This window comes from Lates calcarifer, unplaced genomic scaffold (genome assembly GCF_001640805.2).
Source record: "Lates calcarifer isolate ASB-BC8 unplaced genomic scaffold, TLL_Latcal_v3 _unitig_1822_quiver_1742, whole genome shotgun sequence".
NCBI lineage: Eukaryota > Metazoa > Chordata > Actinopteri > Centropomidae > Lates > Lates calcarifer.
Window position 1 is genome coordinate 8,816 of NW_026115778.1, and position 18,643 is coordinate 27,458.

The 18,643-nt window shown below is 42.5% G+C and overlaps 1 protein-coding gene and 2 non-coding genes across 8 annotated transcripts; all 3 read right to left on the reverse strand.

The window, feature by feature from the left end:
- Positions 1–1,289: 1,289 nt before the first annotated feature.
- trnai-uau (transfer RNA isoleucine (anticodon UAU)) lies at positions 1,290–1,383 on the reverse strand. The gene is made up of 2 exons: positions 1,346–1,383; positions 1,290–1,325 (listed from the first exon to the last, which is right to left on the reverse strand). It is a non-coding gene; the product is annotated as a tRNA-Ile (tRNA).
- Positions 1,384–1,724: 341 nt separating this feature from the next.
- Positions 1,725–18,434, reverse strand: LOC108890891 (inactive rhomboid protein 1). 6 transcript variants are annotated; one of them, XM_051067605.1, is made up of 19 exons: positions 18,241–18,434; positions 15,200–15,341; positions 14,950–15,086; positions 8,991–9,099; positions 7,779–7,985; positions 6,791–6,913; positions 6,514–6,656; positions 6,092–6,346; positions 5,868–5,979; positions 5,683–5,757; positions 5,338–5,499; positions 4,911–5,011; positions 4,733–4,796; positions 4,417–4,511; positions 4,219–4,294; positions 3,813–3,913; positions 3,506–3,659; positions 2,937–3,160; positions 1,725–2,852 (listed from the first exon to the last, which is right to left on the reverse strand). In XM_051067605.1, the coding sequence occupies exons 2-19, from the start codon at positions 15,311–15,313 to the stop codon at positions 2,657–2,659; spliced, it is 2,448 nt and encodes an 815-aa protein (XP_050923562.1). In that variant the 5' UTR covers positions 15,314–15,341; positions 18,241–18,434; the 3' UTR covers positions 1,725–2,656. The 6 variants fall into 6 exon arrangements, with proteins under 6 accessions (XP_050923562.1, XP_018543445.1, XP_050923563.1 ...); XM_018687929.2 differs by having other exon boundaries at positions 8,871–9,099; positions 18,241–18,426; XM_051067606.1 differs by lacking the exon at positions 7,779–7,985 and having other exon boundaries at positions 8,871–9,099; positions 18,241–18,432.
- Positions 15,913–16,006, reverse strand: trnai-uau (transfer RNA isoleucine (anticodon UAU)). Its single transcript has 2 exons — positions 15,969–16,006; positions 15,913–15,948 (listed from the first exon to the last, which is right to left on the reverse strand). It is a non-coding gene; the product is annotated as a tRNA-Ile (tRNA).
- Positions 18,435–18,643: the final 209 nt, after the last annotated feature.

The following is an 18,643-nucleotide window of genomic DNA, read 5'->3' on the forward strand; positions in this document are numbered from 1 at the left end:
TGCTAGAAATTGAATGCACCTGTTTTGTTTAGTTTTTTGTCAGGGTTCAGTAAATTGTAACCTTTCAAGCTGTATAGGTGTATATATGTAAATTTCATACTAATTAAGTGGCCATTTTTACACGTGTATTGTAACTTATTGTATTCTGATCAAAGGCAGAGATCAAAGTGAAGCATGGATTTAATAGATTATTATAAAACCAGAATCAACACAGCATGAAGTGCAAATAGAATAAGTTTTACTCTTGTATTTTGTATGCAGATCAGTGTTGTCTGTGTTTGTGCTGTTCAGCCTCTCAGAGCTCCTCTCTAACATAAGTACACACTTATTTAGACTCAATTACAGCCAAGACTTAACGAATGCCGGAGTGATCACGTGTGTGCCTGTGTGTGTGTGTAGATGTTATTATGTATGTGTGTGCACTCAAAGAGAGAGGAGAGAGGAGCGATAGAATTAACAAACCCAGCGGTACAACACACAGGGAGCATCAGGGGCACGAATAAGAGTTCTGCACGCTAATAAAGCTTCTGCTTGAATTAATGACATTCAAATCCCAAAGAACAACGCCACAGTGTTGTTGTAATTCAAGCTTTACACCCTGTGCAGCAGTCATTTTGGACTCCTGCAACAGCTTTAACCTCCAAGTCACAGGTCCTGGGTCGCCATCTAGTGGGCATTCCTAATAAACAACAAACCCCTTGTTTAATTCAGATGATCCAAGCAATGAGGAGTCAGACCGACATATTGTCAGGGATTCTAGAGGAGTAAGAAAGCATCTTATGCTTGTTGACAAAGAAGAAAAAACACTAATAGACTCTTTGGGGAAGCCTGGTTAAGGGTTGTGGAAGACGATCATTTGTTAAAGTAACAAGTCCCAAGAGGCTGTGGTTTACAGTGATTTTAGAACAGCCAGGGGGCGTCGTTAGGTACAGCAGACTAACCAAATGCTTAGGGGTAGGTTTTTCAAGAACCTGTGGGTACACTTTAAAAAGTCCTGAAAGACCTTATTAGTTTAGAATGTGTGAAGTGTACAAGGTAAGCGTTGGTAATACACGATTAGCATGTAGCTGGTGCTACTACCTACGGTGCCTCACAACAGCTGCTACAGCAGCTCTGCCTCAAGTCTGTTCGCTCCCACAACCAAAATGTCTGGAAGGTTTCCATGTGAAACCTTCAAGAAGTCAAAGGCAGTGTAACATGTTGAGATAATTCTCCACAGAACTGTCCAGAGCTGAAACATTACTGATATGAATTTGCATTTGTTTCAATCACTGTGGTTAAAATTCTGCTGCTCCAGGTGAGGCTCGAACTCACAACCTCGGCATCACTCTGCAGGTTACTGTCTTATAAGTACCGCGCGCTGACCGATTGCGCCACTGGAGCTTCTTGTAGTACACTTAACAAACATTAGACATGAGCTTAGAATATTCCTGAAAAAAGAGTCAGATTTGTTATATATATATATATATATATAATTCCTCTATACCTTCACAAGGTGGAGATATGATGTAAAAGATGGTTCTATGCTGTTTCTTTTAAAACCTGATTAACTGAAGTGACTATAAGAGCTTACAGGCTTCAGTGGTCCACTTGATCAGTGGCTTGTACAAGAGTACAGAGTGATGCTGAGGGTTGTGAGTTCAAGCCTCACTTAGAGCAGTGCAGTTTAGCTTTCTGGACATATGCTCTGCAGGAAGTACACAGACATAAAAACTGAGCCAAACTCTGTGTTTTGTTGTGTTTATTGTCAGGTAGCTAAAACGCAACCACTTTGAATTTTTAAAAAAACATACACACACGCAAATTTACCTCCGTAACAGCTATTCACAATGCAGCAGATTAACATACAACTGTGTCTTCAACATGTAACACGGAGAGAATATATAAAAAAAAAAAACAATTAATGTGTGAAATAAGTGCATTAAAGGCTGTGTAAAAACATATTTTACATGATTTTTGTCAGATTGTGAAATAGTCTCTACAAAGGTTACAGAACTGCTGACACAAACTGATACATGGCACAAAAAGACTGTGTGTAAGGCACATTTACGCATTTAGAGTCTCATTTCTTGGTGAGTTTTAACTCTAAGAACATCCACTAAATGGACAAAACTGTTTGGACATCAGTAAAAAAAAAACAAAAAGTACAAAACGAAAATCCTCAGCTCGTCCTCTGCAGCTGCCTCAGGTTGTAATGCTCCTTTTGGCCACTGTGGGGTGCTGTTAAGTCAGGTAAAAAGAGAGGTGAATAATTTGGCAGGAAGTAGTTGCCTTTGTAACTCTTCTCTTGTGTGACTGGTCATTGATTAGCCCAGCTAGAGATCAGTCATGTGTAAATCAGTTGTTAGTCCTTTTCAGTCAAGTTTTGTTCCCATGTACGAGAATGTTTTTAGATACCTGGAGGCTGTCATGCATAGCCGTTATTCATTGTGGTTCTGTTGTTGTTTCCAAATAGCACAACAAATACGCTTGAAATTCGTAGGTCCACGTAAAATCCTGGAATGTTCACTGTTCCAGGAGAAACGTTTCTGTTCAGTCACAAATTGCACTGCAGCCAGATAGATTTTTCAGCTGCGTCAACATCCGAAATGTTGCATCCGGTCCAACTTCAGTGCACTTCCAGAGACAGTCCAGCTGACATTTCAGAGGCTGACGGTCAGAGGAGATGTGCGTTCAGGTCGTACTTCTCGCAGAACTTGTCGGTGATGGGGATGCAGGTGAGGTACTCGCACCAGTCACACTTCACAGGGTAGACGTAGAAAAGAACGGCCAGGGCGGAGAGCAGGCCCAGGAAGACCAGCAGGAAGACACAGATCTGGACCCGCTTACGGTACATATCAGAACGCCCGAAACTAAGGAGAGGAAACGGTTAAAAGAGCAGGTTAAATATGTTCACATGAAATACTTGCCTCTTTGTAGTTTAACTATTAACCCACCTGATGTATGGCAGGAAGGCAAAGGACAGGAAGAACCCTGATACGAAGCCACAGATGTGGGCAAAGTTGTCAATCCATGGAAGCAAACCGAAGGAGAAGAAGAAGACAGAGATGGCCAGCAGCTTGGCAAACGCCCGCCAAGGTCGCTCGAGGATCTGCCAGCTCTGAAACAGCTCCACGAACAGACAGGCCAGGATGCCGAACTGGCTGCCTGCAGGACCCACCTGAGAGAGATGAAAAACAGGTGAACACAGAGACACAGATGTTACACTGATCCACTGGATGAAATCAATCAAATGAACGTAGCTCAGTTAATCAGAAAACGAGTCCTTGACAAAGTCCTGAGAGGTTGAGAGGAGCATAAACTCTTAGAAGCTCAGAGTGATTTAAGTCAAGCCAAGTTCAAATAACATCCTTGTCACTGCAGCCCAAAATAAACAGAAAAAGGCTGAAAACACAACACAAACATGACTGGCTGAAAGGTTTGTTATTTATTAAGTGTTAAACACAGGGGCTCCAGAGGATGCTGTATCTTGTATGTAGTTTTGTTTTGAGGATTGACGTTGTACCTCTGCTCTGTACGGCAGGAAGATGGCTGAGGCCAAGTTGCCAGTGATGCCACTCAGCATGTAGATGATGGAGATTCTCAGCCAGCCAGCTAGCTTCTCTATGTCCCTCAGCACCGTCATCTGGAACAACACTGACACCAGGCAGTGCAGGATCCTACAGGCACAGACACACAGACAGGCGGTTATTTTAAACACTGACCCAAATCCACCTAGTATTTCACATTTCGCTGTTTTAACTGATTTGTGATTGCGGCTGAGACTGAGGCCTATTCTGAGATGAGACATAAAAAGAAGGGAGTTCAGCTACCCAGCATGAAGAAAGAGAGACAGCCAGAGTCTGGAGAACTGGTCTGGGATCTCTGGGTTGAGAAACGGCAGCAAACCGCACACATCATCCATACAAGCCACCTGGAGGAGAAAGAAAAAGTCAGGAGAGAAACAGTCAGCACTGCAGATCCACTGCCACCCTGTGGAAGAAAATGACAGTGATGAATTCAGTTTAAAGTCCTGCTGCAGCACCACAGGCTGCAGTGGTACAACTGGTCAGCTCACAGAACAATGACCACCAGAGCAAAGCTGATGTTCTGAGTTCAAGCCTCAGCCAGAGCTGGAGCAATATTTTAAATTCAAGTGTAGCTTTTAGAGAGTTGCTAAAAGAAAGAAGAAAAGATTCAAAATATAATAAAAATGATTGTGTGCTCTGTTTGTCCTACCTGTGAGCAGAGAGTAGCCTCCTCGTGGAAGTAGCCGTGCATAAAATCACAGTATTCTCTGGAAGTGATTTCACACCTACGACATGACACACATCACACAAACAAAATAAAGTTAGTTAATATTGGTTCGTATGCAACTGACAGTGTCTAGTTAAACACTTCTCCTGACTCCTGCAGTGTTGTAACATTGATCCTTACCGTCCTTTGGTTCCGATGCAGCAGGGCCGGCCTGTGATGGTGCAGTCTACATGGGGGAGGTTGGTGTGATTCCCAGAGTTGTACCTTGTACAAATCTACAGATCATAACCACGGGAAATAGCTTACATTTAAGATGGCAGTGACTGATTTTCACTTTAAGAAAGTTCCTTAATTTTAAATACATTAATGCCAAAATTAGGTTCAGTTAAAGGGAATTCTGCAGTGCTGTTTTCACCAACTTAATGTGAAATTATAAGTCAAATTATATCAGCACACATTTATTAGTATCTAACAGAGTAAATGTAATTATACTCACTGGCCACTTGCTAATGTCATCAGGCCACTCATGAGGTGAAACTGAAGCCGGCTCCAGGCAAATTCTACAAAATCAGGAGAAAGCAAGAATGAACTTTTCTGTCTTCTTGCCTCAAGTTCTTCATGTAATTAAAACAAAACATTAATAATCATACAAACACAGAGCATTTTTATGTTACCTGGGGTCCTGATGGCAGACTGAACCATGTTGACGCAGTTCACCATTCAGATAAGGAGCACTGGGGTGCTGAGGCCACTTCACCCAAACTGCCAGGGTACTCTGCAGCAGAAGACAAACAGAAGCATCTTAAGACATGTTTATCAACTGTAATCCACACGTATTAGTCTGTGCAGTGGCTCTGTTGACCAAATGTGGCAACAAGAACTGCTGTACTGTCAAATGTTGAGCCAAAGTCAATATATCTTTCATGATATACAGCTCTTGAAAGTTTAAAGTAAGAGTTTGTCTGATGTGCTGTAACACAAGTGTATGGAAACTGAACCTCTTGAAATTCTATCCAATAATCTTTAAGATAGAAATTCTCTCTGATTCAATATGACTGAAACAGCCAGGCAACAGGCAGCCATTTTGTTCTTTTCACTGACCGAACACTCCTCCTGTGACGTCTGCAGGCAGCCGGAGCGATCGTTCCTCACGCAGCAGCCGGACTCTCTCTCCCTTGCTCTCTTCTCCTGGATCAGTTTCTGGATCTCTTCGTCTTGACGCATGCATGGGGAAAACTTGGCTCCCAGGTGGATCAGCGCCTCCTGCGGGACAGCCGAGGGTGACCAGTGATTCCCAATGTTTGTTTTTTTTTTTGGTAATATTTCTATTACTTTTAGTGTTTACTTCTTTTTAATCTAATGTTTAATCACTTGGGCTGATTTAAAAAAGCACAATCACAGATAGAAGAAAGTAAATAGAAAAGATGGTCAATAGAAAATACTTACTGAGCTTGGACCCACCCAGAAGTTCTGTTGTTGCACAAACTTAACATTTTCATAAACTCCTTTGTTCCTCAACACCTGAAAAAGAAATAACAAAGTTACCTGTAGAACTCTGTCAACCATTTTCAGAGAAAATTCAACACAAATTCACAAATCTAAAGATTATAAATACTGTAATCTACACTTACAGAATCAACAGTTTCGTGTTGTGAGAAGCCCACAGGGGCAATGCCGTAGATAGTCACAGCCAGGATGGTGACGAGCAAATGAACAAATGTGATCCAGTAGGTAAAGAAAGGTCTGAGGAGGAGAGGGGAACAATTTCAGGCTTCATTTGCCGGGACACTGACAAAAACTACATTTAGGTTCACCTCAGAGGACAGTTATCCTCCAACTGAATCAGCTGCCTCACCTGTGATTGTCCATGTCCTCAATCTGCCTCTTGACATAGCTGTCAATGCGCTTGCGGTACGTCCGGTTTGTGAGACGACCAACCATCCCGAGCCCGTACGGCCTCTTCTCTCGGGCAAACAGCTTCTTAACGGGAACCACGATCCTCTGTCCCCGCTGCTGATGGCTGTTGATGCTCACCACCTCCTGTTTCAGACGCACTTTAGGTTGGACCAGAGAGCCGTCCTTCGTCTTCCGCCATCCTCGCTCTAAAGGCCTGGATTAAGGCAGAGGAAAGAGACAAATGTGTTAGATGCAGAATCTTTCAGTCGGTACATACAGTAGCATCATAAAACAGTGTCTTCATTGCTGCAAAAGCTTTGTCTGGCGGTGAGACATTCGTGTGTGCATGTGAACAATCCTGTAAAAAAAATATAAACCCACAACATGAGGTGACTCCTCTCCAGTTCATTCCTATCCAGCGCACTTCCTGTGAGCTCGCCCTCATCCAGCTGTTTGAGGGCAGCCTCCGATGGGGTCTCGAAAACCTCATCCGCATAGCTGGACAACTCATCTTGCAGGCCGTCCTACAGAGACGACAACTAAGTTGGTAGGAATTCAAAGCTGAATAACCACAAGAAAGTGCTTTAAATCAACACATCCATTCACTGGATCTGACTGTTTTGAGAAATTTGTTGTCATGATCATGTCCACTGCTCACTCTGGTGAAGAAGGAAGTGTCCAGATCATCAGGAAAATCCACAGTGTCATCTTCAAAGAAACTAGGAGGCATGAAACTCCGTCTGCGATGTCGTCCAACGGTGCTTTCGCCTAACGTCCGGCCCTAACAAACAGGAAAATGCACACAAACGCCATTATCTACTGATATCAAACTGAGGTACAGTGTTGTGTTATGTATTAAACTATGCCAATAATGGAACATTAGCAAAAATATATATAGAAAAAGGTGAAATATGTGGCATTTTCACACATCAGTATCACTGTGACAGTAATTTACACAGGGCTTTTACTACCATTAGCAAATGAGAACATGTTCAGAGTTGATATCAACCTCTGTTCACACCAGTGTTATTGTAAAGGCAGGCAAAAACAGAGTAAACCCTGAGCCTGACAGTTTATCTAGAGGAATCCCCATGCATGCATGTGTCTAATGATTCGATAGCAGCAGTGACCTCTGTCTGTCCCTGGATTAGCTCTGCCCTGCTGGAATATTCTGACCGCAATCCAGCAGATATCTGAGCATTCGCTGTGTATTAACATGGACCATCTGCTAGCGAAACCACCCCCCAAGCACACACTCTCACTGAACATCCATTCATCCCTTTATATGTGTGTGCAGCATAGATAGTCATCTGCACGCTACTGTAACATATATGTAAGAGTTTAATCCACAACAAGACAGCTGATCTCATGTTTTACATAACATGCCTACATATACATGAAGAGAGAAATGCAAAGGCACAGATAAACTCAGAAATAAATCCATATGTGTCCATAGTGTTAGTGAGGAGCAGCTATAGCTGGTTCTATTGTGCAGTCACAGGAAAAGACATTTTCAGGAAACCTCACGCTGGAAATAGCTTAGAAGAGTTTGAAGCACAGATTTTGCAAAGCACAGAATATTTGGTGATTGAATTTTTCTTCTTTTTTTAAAAATAAATTCTGCTGTATGAATAAAAAAATAACACCTTCATAAGTGCTGCTGCAGCCTTGAGACTCATGACAGCAACAGACTCCCGCTTGCGTCGTCGCGGCAGCCGGTTGAGGGCGGAGCGGGAGCTTGAAAAGGAGCAGAGGGAGGCGCTGCCGGGAGTGATGGGAGTTTGCGGGACACTGAAGCCGTCTACCTCTTCCACCATGCGGAAGGCACGACCCCGGGCCAGAGGGTCTACGATCTGCACACACACAGAGTACTTTTCACACTAAGTCAAGCCACGCACAATGATAAACACACAGCGAGAGAATAGTGAACAGCAGGAATGCACACAACACACATCTAAACTAGGGTTAGATTGATGTATTAGCTGAAAAATAATCAGTGGGTTTCAGAGACAGGAAATTGATATTTTACAAATGTTATATGGTAATTTTCAAGACCTAGTGATAAACATCATTGATTAAATGAAAAATCTGCATCACCCAAGGCCTTAAAACAGGCTAATATTGGAGCCTGTGTTAGCATGCTATTAGCTAAAACAGAATTTATAGTAAAAACCTTGGATTTTAGATGCTTTGTTTGATTTGTTTGAACATATCAGAATTTCAAACGTCCACAGAGTAAACTTTTTGAGCTGCTAGTTACATTAACATTTTATCTCAGTGTGTTTTAAGACCACAAAAAGAAAATACTGTTACGCTAAAGAAGCAAGCTAACATGCTAGCTACCTAGCAAAAAAATTGAGGAAGTAGTTACTATAAATACTGTACTTTTTTGTTGATTAATCACCTATTTAGATTGGAGAGAGTTTCCAACATTGGACATGACTGTTATGATAGATAGTTTTTAATATAATACAGAAATTGTTCCACAGTAGTTCATGTCTGTCTGGTAGTTTTATGAGTTTCAGTGGATGGTTATTTTGGGGAATAATGTTCAAAAACCCATCAATCGAACCCTAGGCAAGATGACGAAGCACAGAGGTAAAGCAAGCGCCATAAATCTAATGCATAAGGAAGAAATAGAGTGATAGATGTGAAGTGAAAGAAGTTAAAGAGGAAAGACTGAATAATTGTCCCATTTATTCCTCTATCCCTGCAACAAGCCCCAGGCGCTGGCCTACCCTCTGCATGCCATAGTGGTGGTTACTGGGGTGGTGGGGTGGAAGGTAGAGGGGAGGAGGGGTCTCAGTGCTGGCCAGGGAGAGGTTGTCCTGGCTGTGGAGCTCCATTTCCCTCATCACCTGAGCCTTCAGACCCCCGTACAGATGGCTGCAGTGCTGCAGGCTCTTCCTCCTCCATCGCTGGGTGCTGTCGCTGTCTTTGCTCACCCCGAACCAATCAGCCGTACCCCTGGAGAGAGGATGGAGGATGGTTAGTAAATGTATAAATTCTGAATATTCTGATATGATTTAGGACATGAGAAATTAGATACACGTGTGGCAGAAATCAACACGTATGTGTAAATCTGTAATTTAAAATTTTGTGCTCAAGACTATCAACTGTCATGCTACTGGCTCTGTGAGACTGCACTGTGTTTATCTACGTTGCTGACATTTATTTCCTGAACGCACCAATAGGCAGCAGTGGTGCTTTAGCTAAATGCTAATGTCACACACCTTGGATGGGAAAAAAATAATAGGAGCGAACACACTGAAGCTAATGTTTACCATGTTAACCATCTTAGTTTAGCATGCTAGCGTGCTAACTTTGCTAATTAGCACTAAATTAAAGAGTAAAAAGTAAGCTTTTTTTTCTTTACTCATTGTCTCTTTCATTTTATTTTTATTTTTGTCCATAATCTGCTTTAGCCTTCACACAATCCGATCACTTGCTGAATATTCTTTGACGTACATCCATCCTAATTAGCAGAACAATAGGCAGATTAGCTGACTGACTGCATCTGATTGTTGGGGATTAGCTGACAGGTAAATTGGGGCATTTGTCGATTGCTTTCTTGCCTAGAGAGCATCTGGTTTCACAGTCTTTAAATATGGAACCTTACACTTTTTCCGTGGCACCGTAAACACTACACAGAAAGCCAAAATGCAGATTATAATAGAGTAAAGTTTGAACTGATTCTTCTTGTGTTTAAAAAACAGATTGTGTGGGCCACACTGGGTGAATGGAAACTGATGAAATACCTTTGGCAACCACACAAAGAAAATGTGACAAATCAGATTTATTTCAATAGCACAGATCAGCTTAAACTTTCCAGATGAAGATAAGTGATTTGATAATGAAGACTCAGGATTTAGATATGGGTCAGGATTTACACAGATGCAGGTCAGCTGATTAAAGAAAGGCCTCTTGTGCAACATGCCAACATTTCAGACAAAGACATCTGTATGAATTCAGCTCCCTTCCTGTATTTTTTCTCTGTTTATCTTTCTTTGTGTGTGTTCATGTTTGCTTGTGTGGACACTGAGCCCAGCATAGAGAGCCTGGATGAAATTTACTGTCTTGTTTCCTAACACGACTTGCTCTTCTTGCTTCGGTCAGCAGTGAAAAAGCAGATGTTGCTTGACAGTCTCACAAGGAGATGACCTGACATGGCTGCCTGTGTGTGTGTGTGTTTTGTGTGTTTCAAATTTGAACTCTATAAATGTGCATGCACTGTACACATCCTGGTCTCTCGCTCTCTCTTTTTTTTTTCCATGAACAGTGTCTGCGTGCCAGGCTGTGTGTCAACTGATCAGGAGGAAGGGGGGGGGACAAGCTGGGGAAACTGTTTGGAGAGCAGAACGCTAAGTAATAAACACTCAGTCCTCATCATCAAGAAAGACGCCAGCTGGGGAAGCCTTTTAAGGCTGAGCAAGGCAGGGAGGGGGTGGCGTGGCCCTGATTGTTGTCCTTCCAGAGAAGAAGAAAGAAGACACAGGTTTGGGAAAGCAGAGAGACGGAGGGTGAGGGGGAGGTGGGCAGAGGAGGAGATGTAAACAGATAGGAGGAGGTGGACAGTGAGCAGGAGGAGGGGATGTCATAACATGATATTAAATAAATGAAAATGATGAAAAAATACAATCCAATCCTAACAGAACACACAACCCTGATGGTAAAACATGATGCAGCCACATTGTGACTACAGTCCTGTTTCAGGCCAGATGACATCGGTTTGTTTGTGTTTGTTTAGAGAAGGGGCTGTTTGTCTGTGCGCACATGCACCAACAAGCATGCGAGTAACAATCACCTACACAAAACCCTAAATAAAATATTCTCGACTGGTTGACGACAACACAAATCCACCACACATCAATGATTAAAACAACATTAAGCCACATGAATTAGCTTCCATATCCTCCAGGTAAGGCTGGTACGCATGCGGCAGCCATCTACTATGCCATAATTATAGGTTTCGACAGCGTTCATTTTATCTGCGGGAAAAGGCCACCGGGCGAATCTCAGTAGAATCTAAACAAATGCTACCACTGAACAAACAGAGAACAGAATAGAGGAGATAACTGTGAGCATGAATAGTGAATGGATAAAACAACAAATGAGAGGGTTTTATTGTCACAACTGCATGTTCAGACCAGTATGGTTGGGCTCAACAAAAGCTCACCAAAATTTGCACACTAATTCACAGCAAATTAATTATAAGCTGCCACATATCCGTAGCTGAAGCAGTGGTAACTCAGCTGAACAAAAACAACACTTTGAACTCCTCTGTTATTCTCTCCAGAGTTCACTGCTGTTTGGTGGGGGAATTCTTCAATCAAGGTCAGAGAAGTCAATTTCCCCCTCACTGAATGAGTAACGATGGTCTTCCTGCACTAAAGTAAGTTTCAAGGGTTGAATGTTTGTCTTATTCTAGCAAAATAATGATCAAAACTAAAAATTAAAACGGTCATGAAAATTTATATTTAATAATTCAGTCCAAAAATTAATAATATGTACATTTATGCAACATTTTAAATGCTGGGCTTCTACTTTTAGAGTATTTTTAACTGTAGTGTTGCTCAAAAGAATAGGCATTTTTGGAAAATACACTTTCTTGCAGAGAGTCAAGTGAGAAACTGATACCACTCTCGTATCTGTCTGCCATCAGCTGGCTGGCTGGAAACAGAGGGAAACAGCTGGCCTTGCTTTGTTCAGGAGGGCAACAAAATCAACCAACTAGCACCTTTAAAGCTTTTAAGGCCAACGGGTCTCACTGTTGACTCAGAGTCAACATTTTTGATCAGTATCTTCTGTTGTGGTTGAGTAAAACCACAGCACACTCACCTGTCCAGAGAGCTCCAGGAGGGGTTCTGGGTCTGGGTCATACCTGAGGGGGGCTGGGACTGTGGAGCTGCGTCGCCTCCATCACCAGCATCACCAACATACTGTCCCCGCTTACCCCCTGACCGCTATTAAACCCTGATCCTCTGAACGCAAACTGATCCCCGGCAGATCACACATACAATGTTCCATAAGGGGATTTCCTGAAATCCAGGCCAGTGTTACCTTGTAACGCTCGCTGTTACGCAAAGGATGATCACCACATGTCCAGACTCTGTGATAACATCCCTGTCCTAATCAAAGGTTAGCTGATCTCCTTGGTCAGACGGTGAACGTCCTGATGCAAAAAGATCCGCGTAGGACTTCCACCAGCTGGACTGGCTCATTCAGCGCACGATGAGTGGGAGGACCTTAAATTTTCTGACCTCGTGTCACCAGCGCACACAACAGAAGTTTCCATATGACTGTGTCTGTGTGAGAGAGTGTGTGAATGTGTCGGTGGCTGGCAGGCCTCCCAGTATCCATCCTCCAGAGTTTGCGTGAAAGGATGTGACCTACTGGGCAAAGAAGACAGCAGCTCTGGTCCTTGTCAAACTGAATACCGCCCCCCCATCCAGAGCCCCAACGATCACTATCAATGAGGTCCTTCTCTCTCTCTCTCTCTCCTCTCCCTCTCTCTCTGCCTTGTTTTGCAGGAGTGTGTGTAAACACCAGTTCTCCCTCTAACATACCAGCACTCCACAGGAAATGGGAGATTAGAAGGAGGGAGAGAAGAAAGATAGAACATCATACACATTAGGAAGGAGGAGAGATGGAGGGAGGGCACTGGGACATGCCTGAACATGACACACACAAACACACACACACACACACACACACACACACACACAACAAAGTAGGAGTACCACAAACGTTTAAAATCATAGCCCAAAATGTGAACCGCACCTTGGTTTGCAGCGAAGAAGTTCGTGTCAGCAGTTAAAAGAATTTCCAGTTGAGCGTGTGAACTCCACCTATCATTACAAGCATCAGTGTGACTGAGATAAATTATTATCCATGTAGCTCTGTGGCCAGATCTGTCAAAATTAATGGCTCCTTAACATGAAAAATGACTCATAAAAATCCTCCAGATCCTCCAGATCAACAAACATCAGTTACCCTACAAGCCAGCAGTTTGTAGCAAATCACACACACAAACACTTTGTGTGAACAGTAAAAGATTTATGCTGTGTTTAGAAACTCCTTCAAGGAGGAGGTACCTCAAATAACCTCCAACAACTCATGTACACACACATAAACTTCTCCCCCCAGTCTCATTAATTCTCCAACAGACATCAAACGCATTAATTCTCTTTCTCTCTCACATACACACACGTACAAAGCTAATAAACCCCGGCATGATAAAGTTAAGACGTTAAGACCCTCCTTTGAGAAGAGTGTCTCTTGGTTTTAGTTTTGGCTCCGTGTTCAAACATTTACATTCAATTTAACGCTGTAGGAGGGGCCGCTTTGATGTGGCCCACATGCTCGGTGAGGCACACAGATAGTCTGTGTGAGTAATTGCATTATTTTGTCTGCCTCAAAGCATGTGGTGCTGTGTGTCACCTGGACCGACACTGATACACCGCTTATGCGCATTCTCCATGTGTCACAGACACTTTTCAAAGCATTCACAGCTGCAGCACAAAGACGCTGAAAGAACAACGGGGGAGGAAAAAAATCATGTTCAAATCTGTTATTTATCATCAGTCCTTGATGTGTGGTGCACCTCAGATAATATATACTAAGAAACACAACTTTTTTTCAACCTGCCCTGGGTGTCAGTTGATAGCTAATTTTTAAATGTATTGCTGCTTGTTGCACGAAGAAACAGGTCCATCCTTATTTTTTGCAATGAAGCGCTATTTTATTTGTGCTGACAGCACATTGTTTGTTTTAGACCTGCACTAACAGATTTGTTCAGCCACCACAACATCAACATCTCACCTTTTAAGCTAATGTGACTAACTTAACAAACAGCTGCGCACCTAGCCGTCATGGAGCAACACTAGCATTCATTTGGTTCTGTATTCAAGTGCTTTCAGCTCTGTTTTTGCTCTCCACCAGAATATCTGGCTATTTAGCTGCTAAATGCATCACTATGTTCACCAGCAAGAGTCTAACTGTGTCTGTTTGATCTTTGCAGTTTCTTAAACACTTATTGGAAAAGGCGGGGTAGTCTTATAATCGGGGTCGTCCTATCTTCAGGCCAATACAGAACTTTACATTGGACCATGTTTCCAGCTTTTCTGTCAGTAAAATACCATCAGTCAACAAAAAACCATGCGAGCCTCTAGATGTTTACATTACATCCTCTGAAGTAGCTTTAAGGTTGGAAAAATAATAATGTCTGACAATATTCTATAAAATACTGACTCATTCGACCTCTTCATTTAAGCAGTGTGATGTTTACATTGGAGTAGTTTCTTCTTGTGCGTTATGTTCAACAGTGACACACTGTTTCAAATAGAAACTTCAGTGCACCTGTCCTCCACCTCTCCTGTACCTGATGATCTGTTTGGGAATAGATGAACGCCGTCGGGTCAGTATTTTGGGGATGCAGGACCGCCTTCGAACGTTTGACACTCTCCTGGGGCTCCTCTGGCCCTTTGGGGGAACTGTGTTGACACGCTCAAAGCGTACCCTTTTCTCACTTAACACACATCGCAGCACAGAGAGGAGAGTGCAGGTGGGGAAAAGCAGATAGAAATAAGGAAAAATCAAAGAAAGGGGAGAGAGGACAAGAGAGAATAAAAGAGATTAATATGTGTTAAATCAGAAAAGAAACCACAGCTTAAATTAGTTTTTGTTAAGGATTTAAAGCAGAGAATTGTTGTGAATATAAAACATGCAGAAGTAATAGGAATTTAGCAGCTGGAGAAAATCAGCAGAGAGGAAAGACGAGAACCTCTCATCATATTTGTGTGTCTGTGTGTGAACAACCTCTTGATAGACTGCGTGATGGAGGGCTGTCTCTCCAGAGGAGGAGGTCTGAGGTAGTTGTTTGAAGTTTCCAAGGCAGCCATGCAGGTCTGAGGGTTTTCCCCTGGCATACTGACGCTGCGCAGGCGCTTTACTGGCTGCAACACACACAACAGATAATGACGCACACACTCGCTGCCAAAATGTGAAATAAAAATAGTCAAAATACTCTGACCTGTATTTGACTGCTGTTTTTTTTTTTTTTTTTTACCTGGGTGTGTGTGGGTGAGTCATCCGGCGTCAGCTGGATGGTGGGGATGTCCAGTTTGAGCCATGGTGGCTTCTTCCTCTGCAGGCTGCTGTTCCTGCTGCCCGGCTCATCCATGCTCACTGCCTCTCCCTACGCCTGCCAGCTGGACAACGCACACAAACAAAGAAATTTGTTTGTAGGACAAAAAAAGGCCAAAAATAAAAATTCCAACTGACAAAAGCCAAAAAGTGACCAGCTTTGTGGGCTAATTACACACACTGGACTGAGTGTGCATAAATAATGATCAAGAATAATCCATGTCTCCCTGTGGTGCTGAGGTTGACAGATAAAGAGGGTGCAGACACACAGTTGAATAAATTTTATAAATTAGAATTCAAATAAATTAGATTTGTATTGAGACAAATGAGCTATTATTAAATTTTTGGACAATAGCTTGTTATTTGTTTAGTAAACACATCCAGATGCTTCACCTACACAAAGACGCTTTTATTTGAAAAGTCTATAAATGCACAGCGAGTAAATATAGCTGAATGGAAAAATCAAACCCTCCTGTAAATCAATATAAAAATGACACTGATGTGTGTAAAAACCATCAGAGCCGCATTAGAGTCTGTTTGCTCCCTGAACAGTAACAGGCTGTGCTGAATAATCTCACAGACAAACAGTTTCTACTGCATCTTTTCTGTGATTCACAGCCCAGGTTAAAACTTCACTGCTCCAGGTGAGGCTCGAACTCACAACCTCGGCATCACTCTGCTGGATACTGTCTTATAAGTACCGCGCGCTGACCGATTGCGCCACTGGAGCCTCTGCAGAGCAGACAATCCAGCAGTGTTTTAGAAGGGCAGCAGTGCAGCAATGCCTCAACGCCACAAGATGGAGCCAGTATCCTCAAAGGTAGGGCGTTCTCCTTAGACTCAGGCAGACAGACATATGCCCTCCATGAACAGAGGCAGACAGAACACAAAGGGATGCTATTACTCGCTCCTGAGCGTGAACCTATCCTTTCTGAAAGACTTCTCATACAAGGATAAGTGGTCTGAGAGCAGCAGGCCGCCTATTAACAGACAGCCTGACAGATCGAACAACTGAGCTACACAGAGGGAGAGGCACAGCCTCTGCGCATCCAGTTGTTTGCTGGTTAATGGGTTTATGGTTAAAGGAAGGTATTTGGAGAGTGAAAGGGGTTTTCCTGCTGAACCCTTTCACTGGCAGTTGTATGGGAATAAACAAGACATCTTTCCATTTCTATTAAAATCAGTGAGCTACCCACTGGCCAGAGAGGCAGTGTGCAATGGTGCCTTTTAATATGAGGTGCCATTTCTTTTCCCCTCCATCACAAATGCATTTTAAAGCTGCTGAACTCGTCAGGTTGAGCCACAACTCAAAACCTCAGCACCTTTCTGCTGCTTACTGTGTCACTGGCGCCACATGGTAACAACAGCACTTTCTAAACTGTATAAAGTGCTGAGGACATTAGAATTCTCAACATAAATAAGCATATTTATTTATCTATTAATAAATAAATTAATTAGCCTTTCTCTGATTTGATTTAATCAGATTTACGAAGAAAAGGAAAAGAAGACAACCAACATAAAGTCTAAATGACTGACACCTGTAGCTCTGAAATTAATAAACTAACGTTAGCTTCTTGATTTGGCTGGAAGTGCTTTCCACAGCTAACTTTTTAATGTTTACACTCATTTTAGGAGGAGGAGAAGTGTCTTAAACATGCACTTCACGACTCCATACATCATATTGTGCAAACATAATTAGAGATGGGTATTTCAAGCATAAAATCTGATATTCACAGAGAACTACACTGGCTCAGATGATTTAGGTTCAGGACAAGTAATGAACATAGTGACTTCAGTAAAGTCTATCTCTTGATGGTATATTAGGTATCAAGGACCAGGCAAAAGGAATACTCATCTACCTCTCGTAAAGGCCAGTTGCTGAGGTGAATAAAGGCTCTCTGTGTCGTCTCCCAACACACACTGTCTTTTCCGCATGGGTTTCCCCCGTTCACTAAAATGACATTTAATGTGAAAAATGTCTCTGTGCTGCAGCTCAGTTTGTGAAAACATTAGTATTTCTCTGGTCGGGTTATAACTTATATGTTCTGTGGGCCAAGGGGAAGTGGGAAGCAGGAGTGAAGGGATAACTGATTACTGGATAATAGGACATCTGCATGCGGCTCTGGTGAGATGTAATGAGCGACCACCAATGACGAGCTCCTGTAGATCTCAGCTGTGAATCACTCTGTGATTCATGGCTGTGAATAAAATTACAGGCTCCCCTCTCTTGCCATAAGCCATTAGCTGAACAATAATCTGTTCCATCATACGTCGTCCTGGAGCCGATACTCAGACTTCAGGCCAAAGCCAAGTCTAACGAGCTGAAAGATATTCAACACTGGCAGCTGGAGGACTTCTTGATACACACCGACACGGCCGGGATGGGGTGTGCTTCCAAACCCAAGAGTCGACACACACACAGACACACACACAGCTGCACTACATCCTTGAGGGAAAAATCCCCCTTTGGATACTCTCACTTGTCAAATAAAATCAGTTCAGGCATCTATTTTGCACTAAAATTGTATTTTGTTTTCTTTCTAGTATATCCACTCTCACACAAATTGGCTTATCTGTTTAGATAGTGATTGCCTACATTTCCCAGAAGGCATTGCCTACAGAGCAGGTGTGAACTTGTGGATCTCAATCAAAAGTTGGGTGTTTGAACAAATAAAGAGTGCGATTACTCAGCTACAGAGAGGAGTAGTAGCACAGCAAGAGCACGAGCTGAGCACGCGTTTCTGTTCAACAAGCTGGCAAACACATCATGGCATGCTGCGTTACATACTGATCTGCTGAGGTTATTGTGGGTATGTGGGTGTGTTTGTATTTCTTGCTTCCGCAATGGCTTGATTCCTTAATGTCACAGTGAAATTGTAAAACTAAGATTTATGGTTTTATACTTGATCACCATTTTAGCTTTCTGGCTTCAGTTTCTATGACTAAAAGAGATGAATTTCCCACCTGGGGGTTAGTTACGGAGTTATGATGATGGATCCTGATTACTTTGGTGAGCCCCAGACCTTTCCTTTGACACCACCAGCAGGTCAAACTTTGAAGGCACCTAGGGAAATATTTCTAGAGAGTTGAGAGGAAGGGTAGACCCTGGACTATGGTGTACATTTTGGTAAGAAACAAACATTTTTACTGCATCACAGATAGGACATATCTATTTTAGTGAACATCCTTCTTAGTGAAAAACAATCAAACAATCTTTGGGTAATTTTAAATCATAATGCCCCCCTTCAAATGTAAGGGAAAATAAATACAAAGGGCTAAACTAATGACATTCACACCAGCAAGTGGAGCTTCCTAACATGCTAAAACAGATGTTGAACAAGATAAACATTTTTACCTGCTTAACATC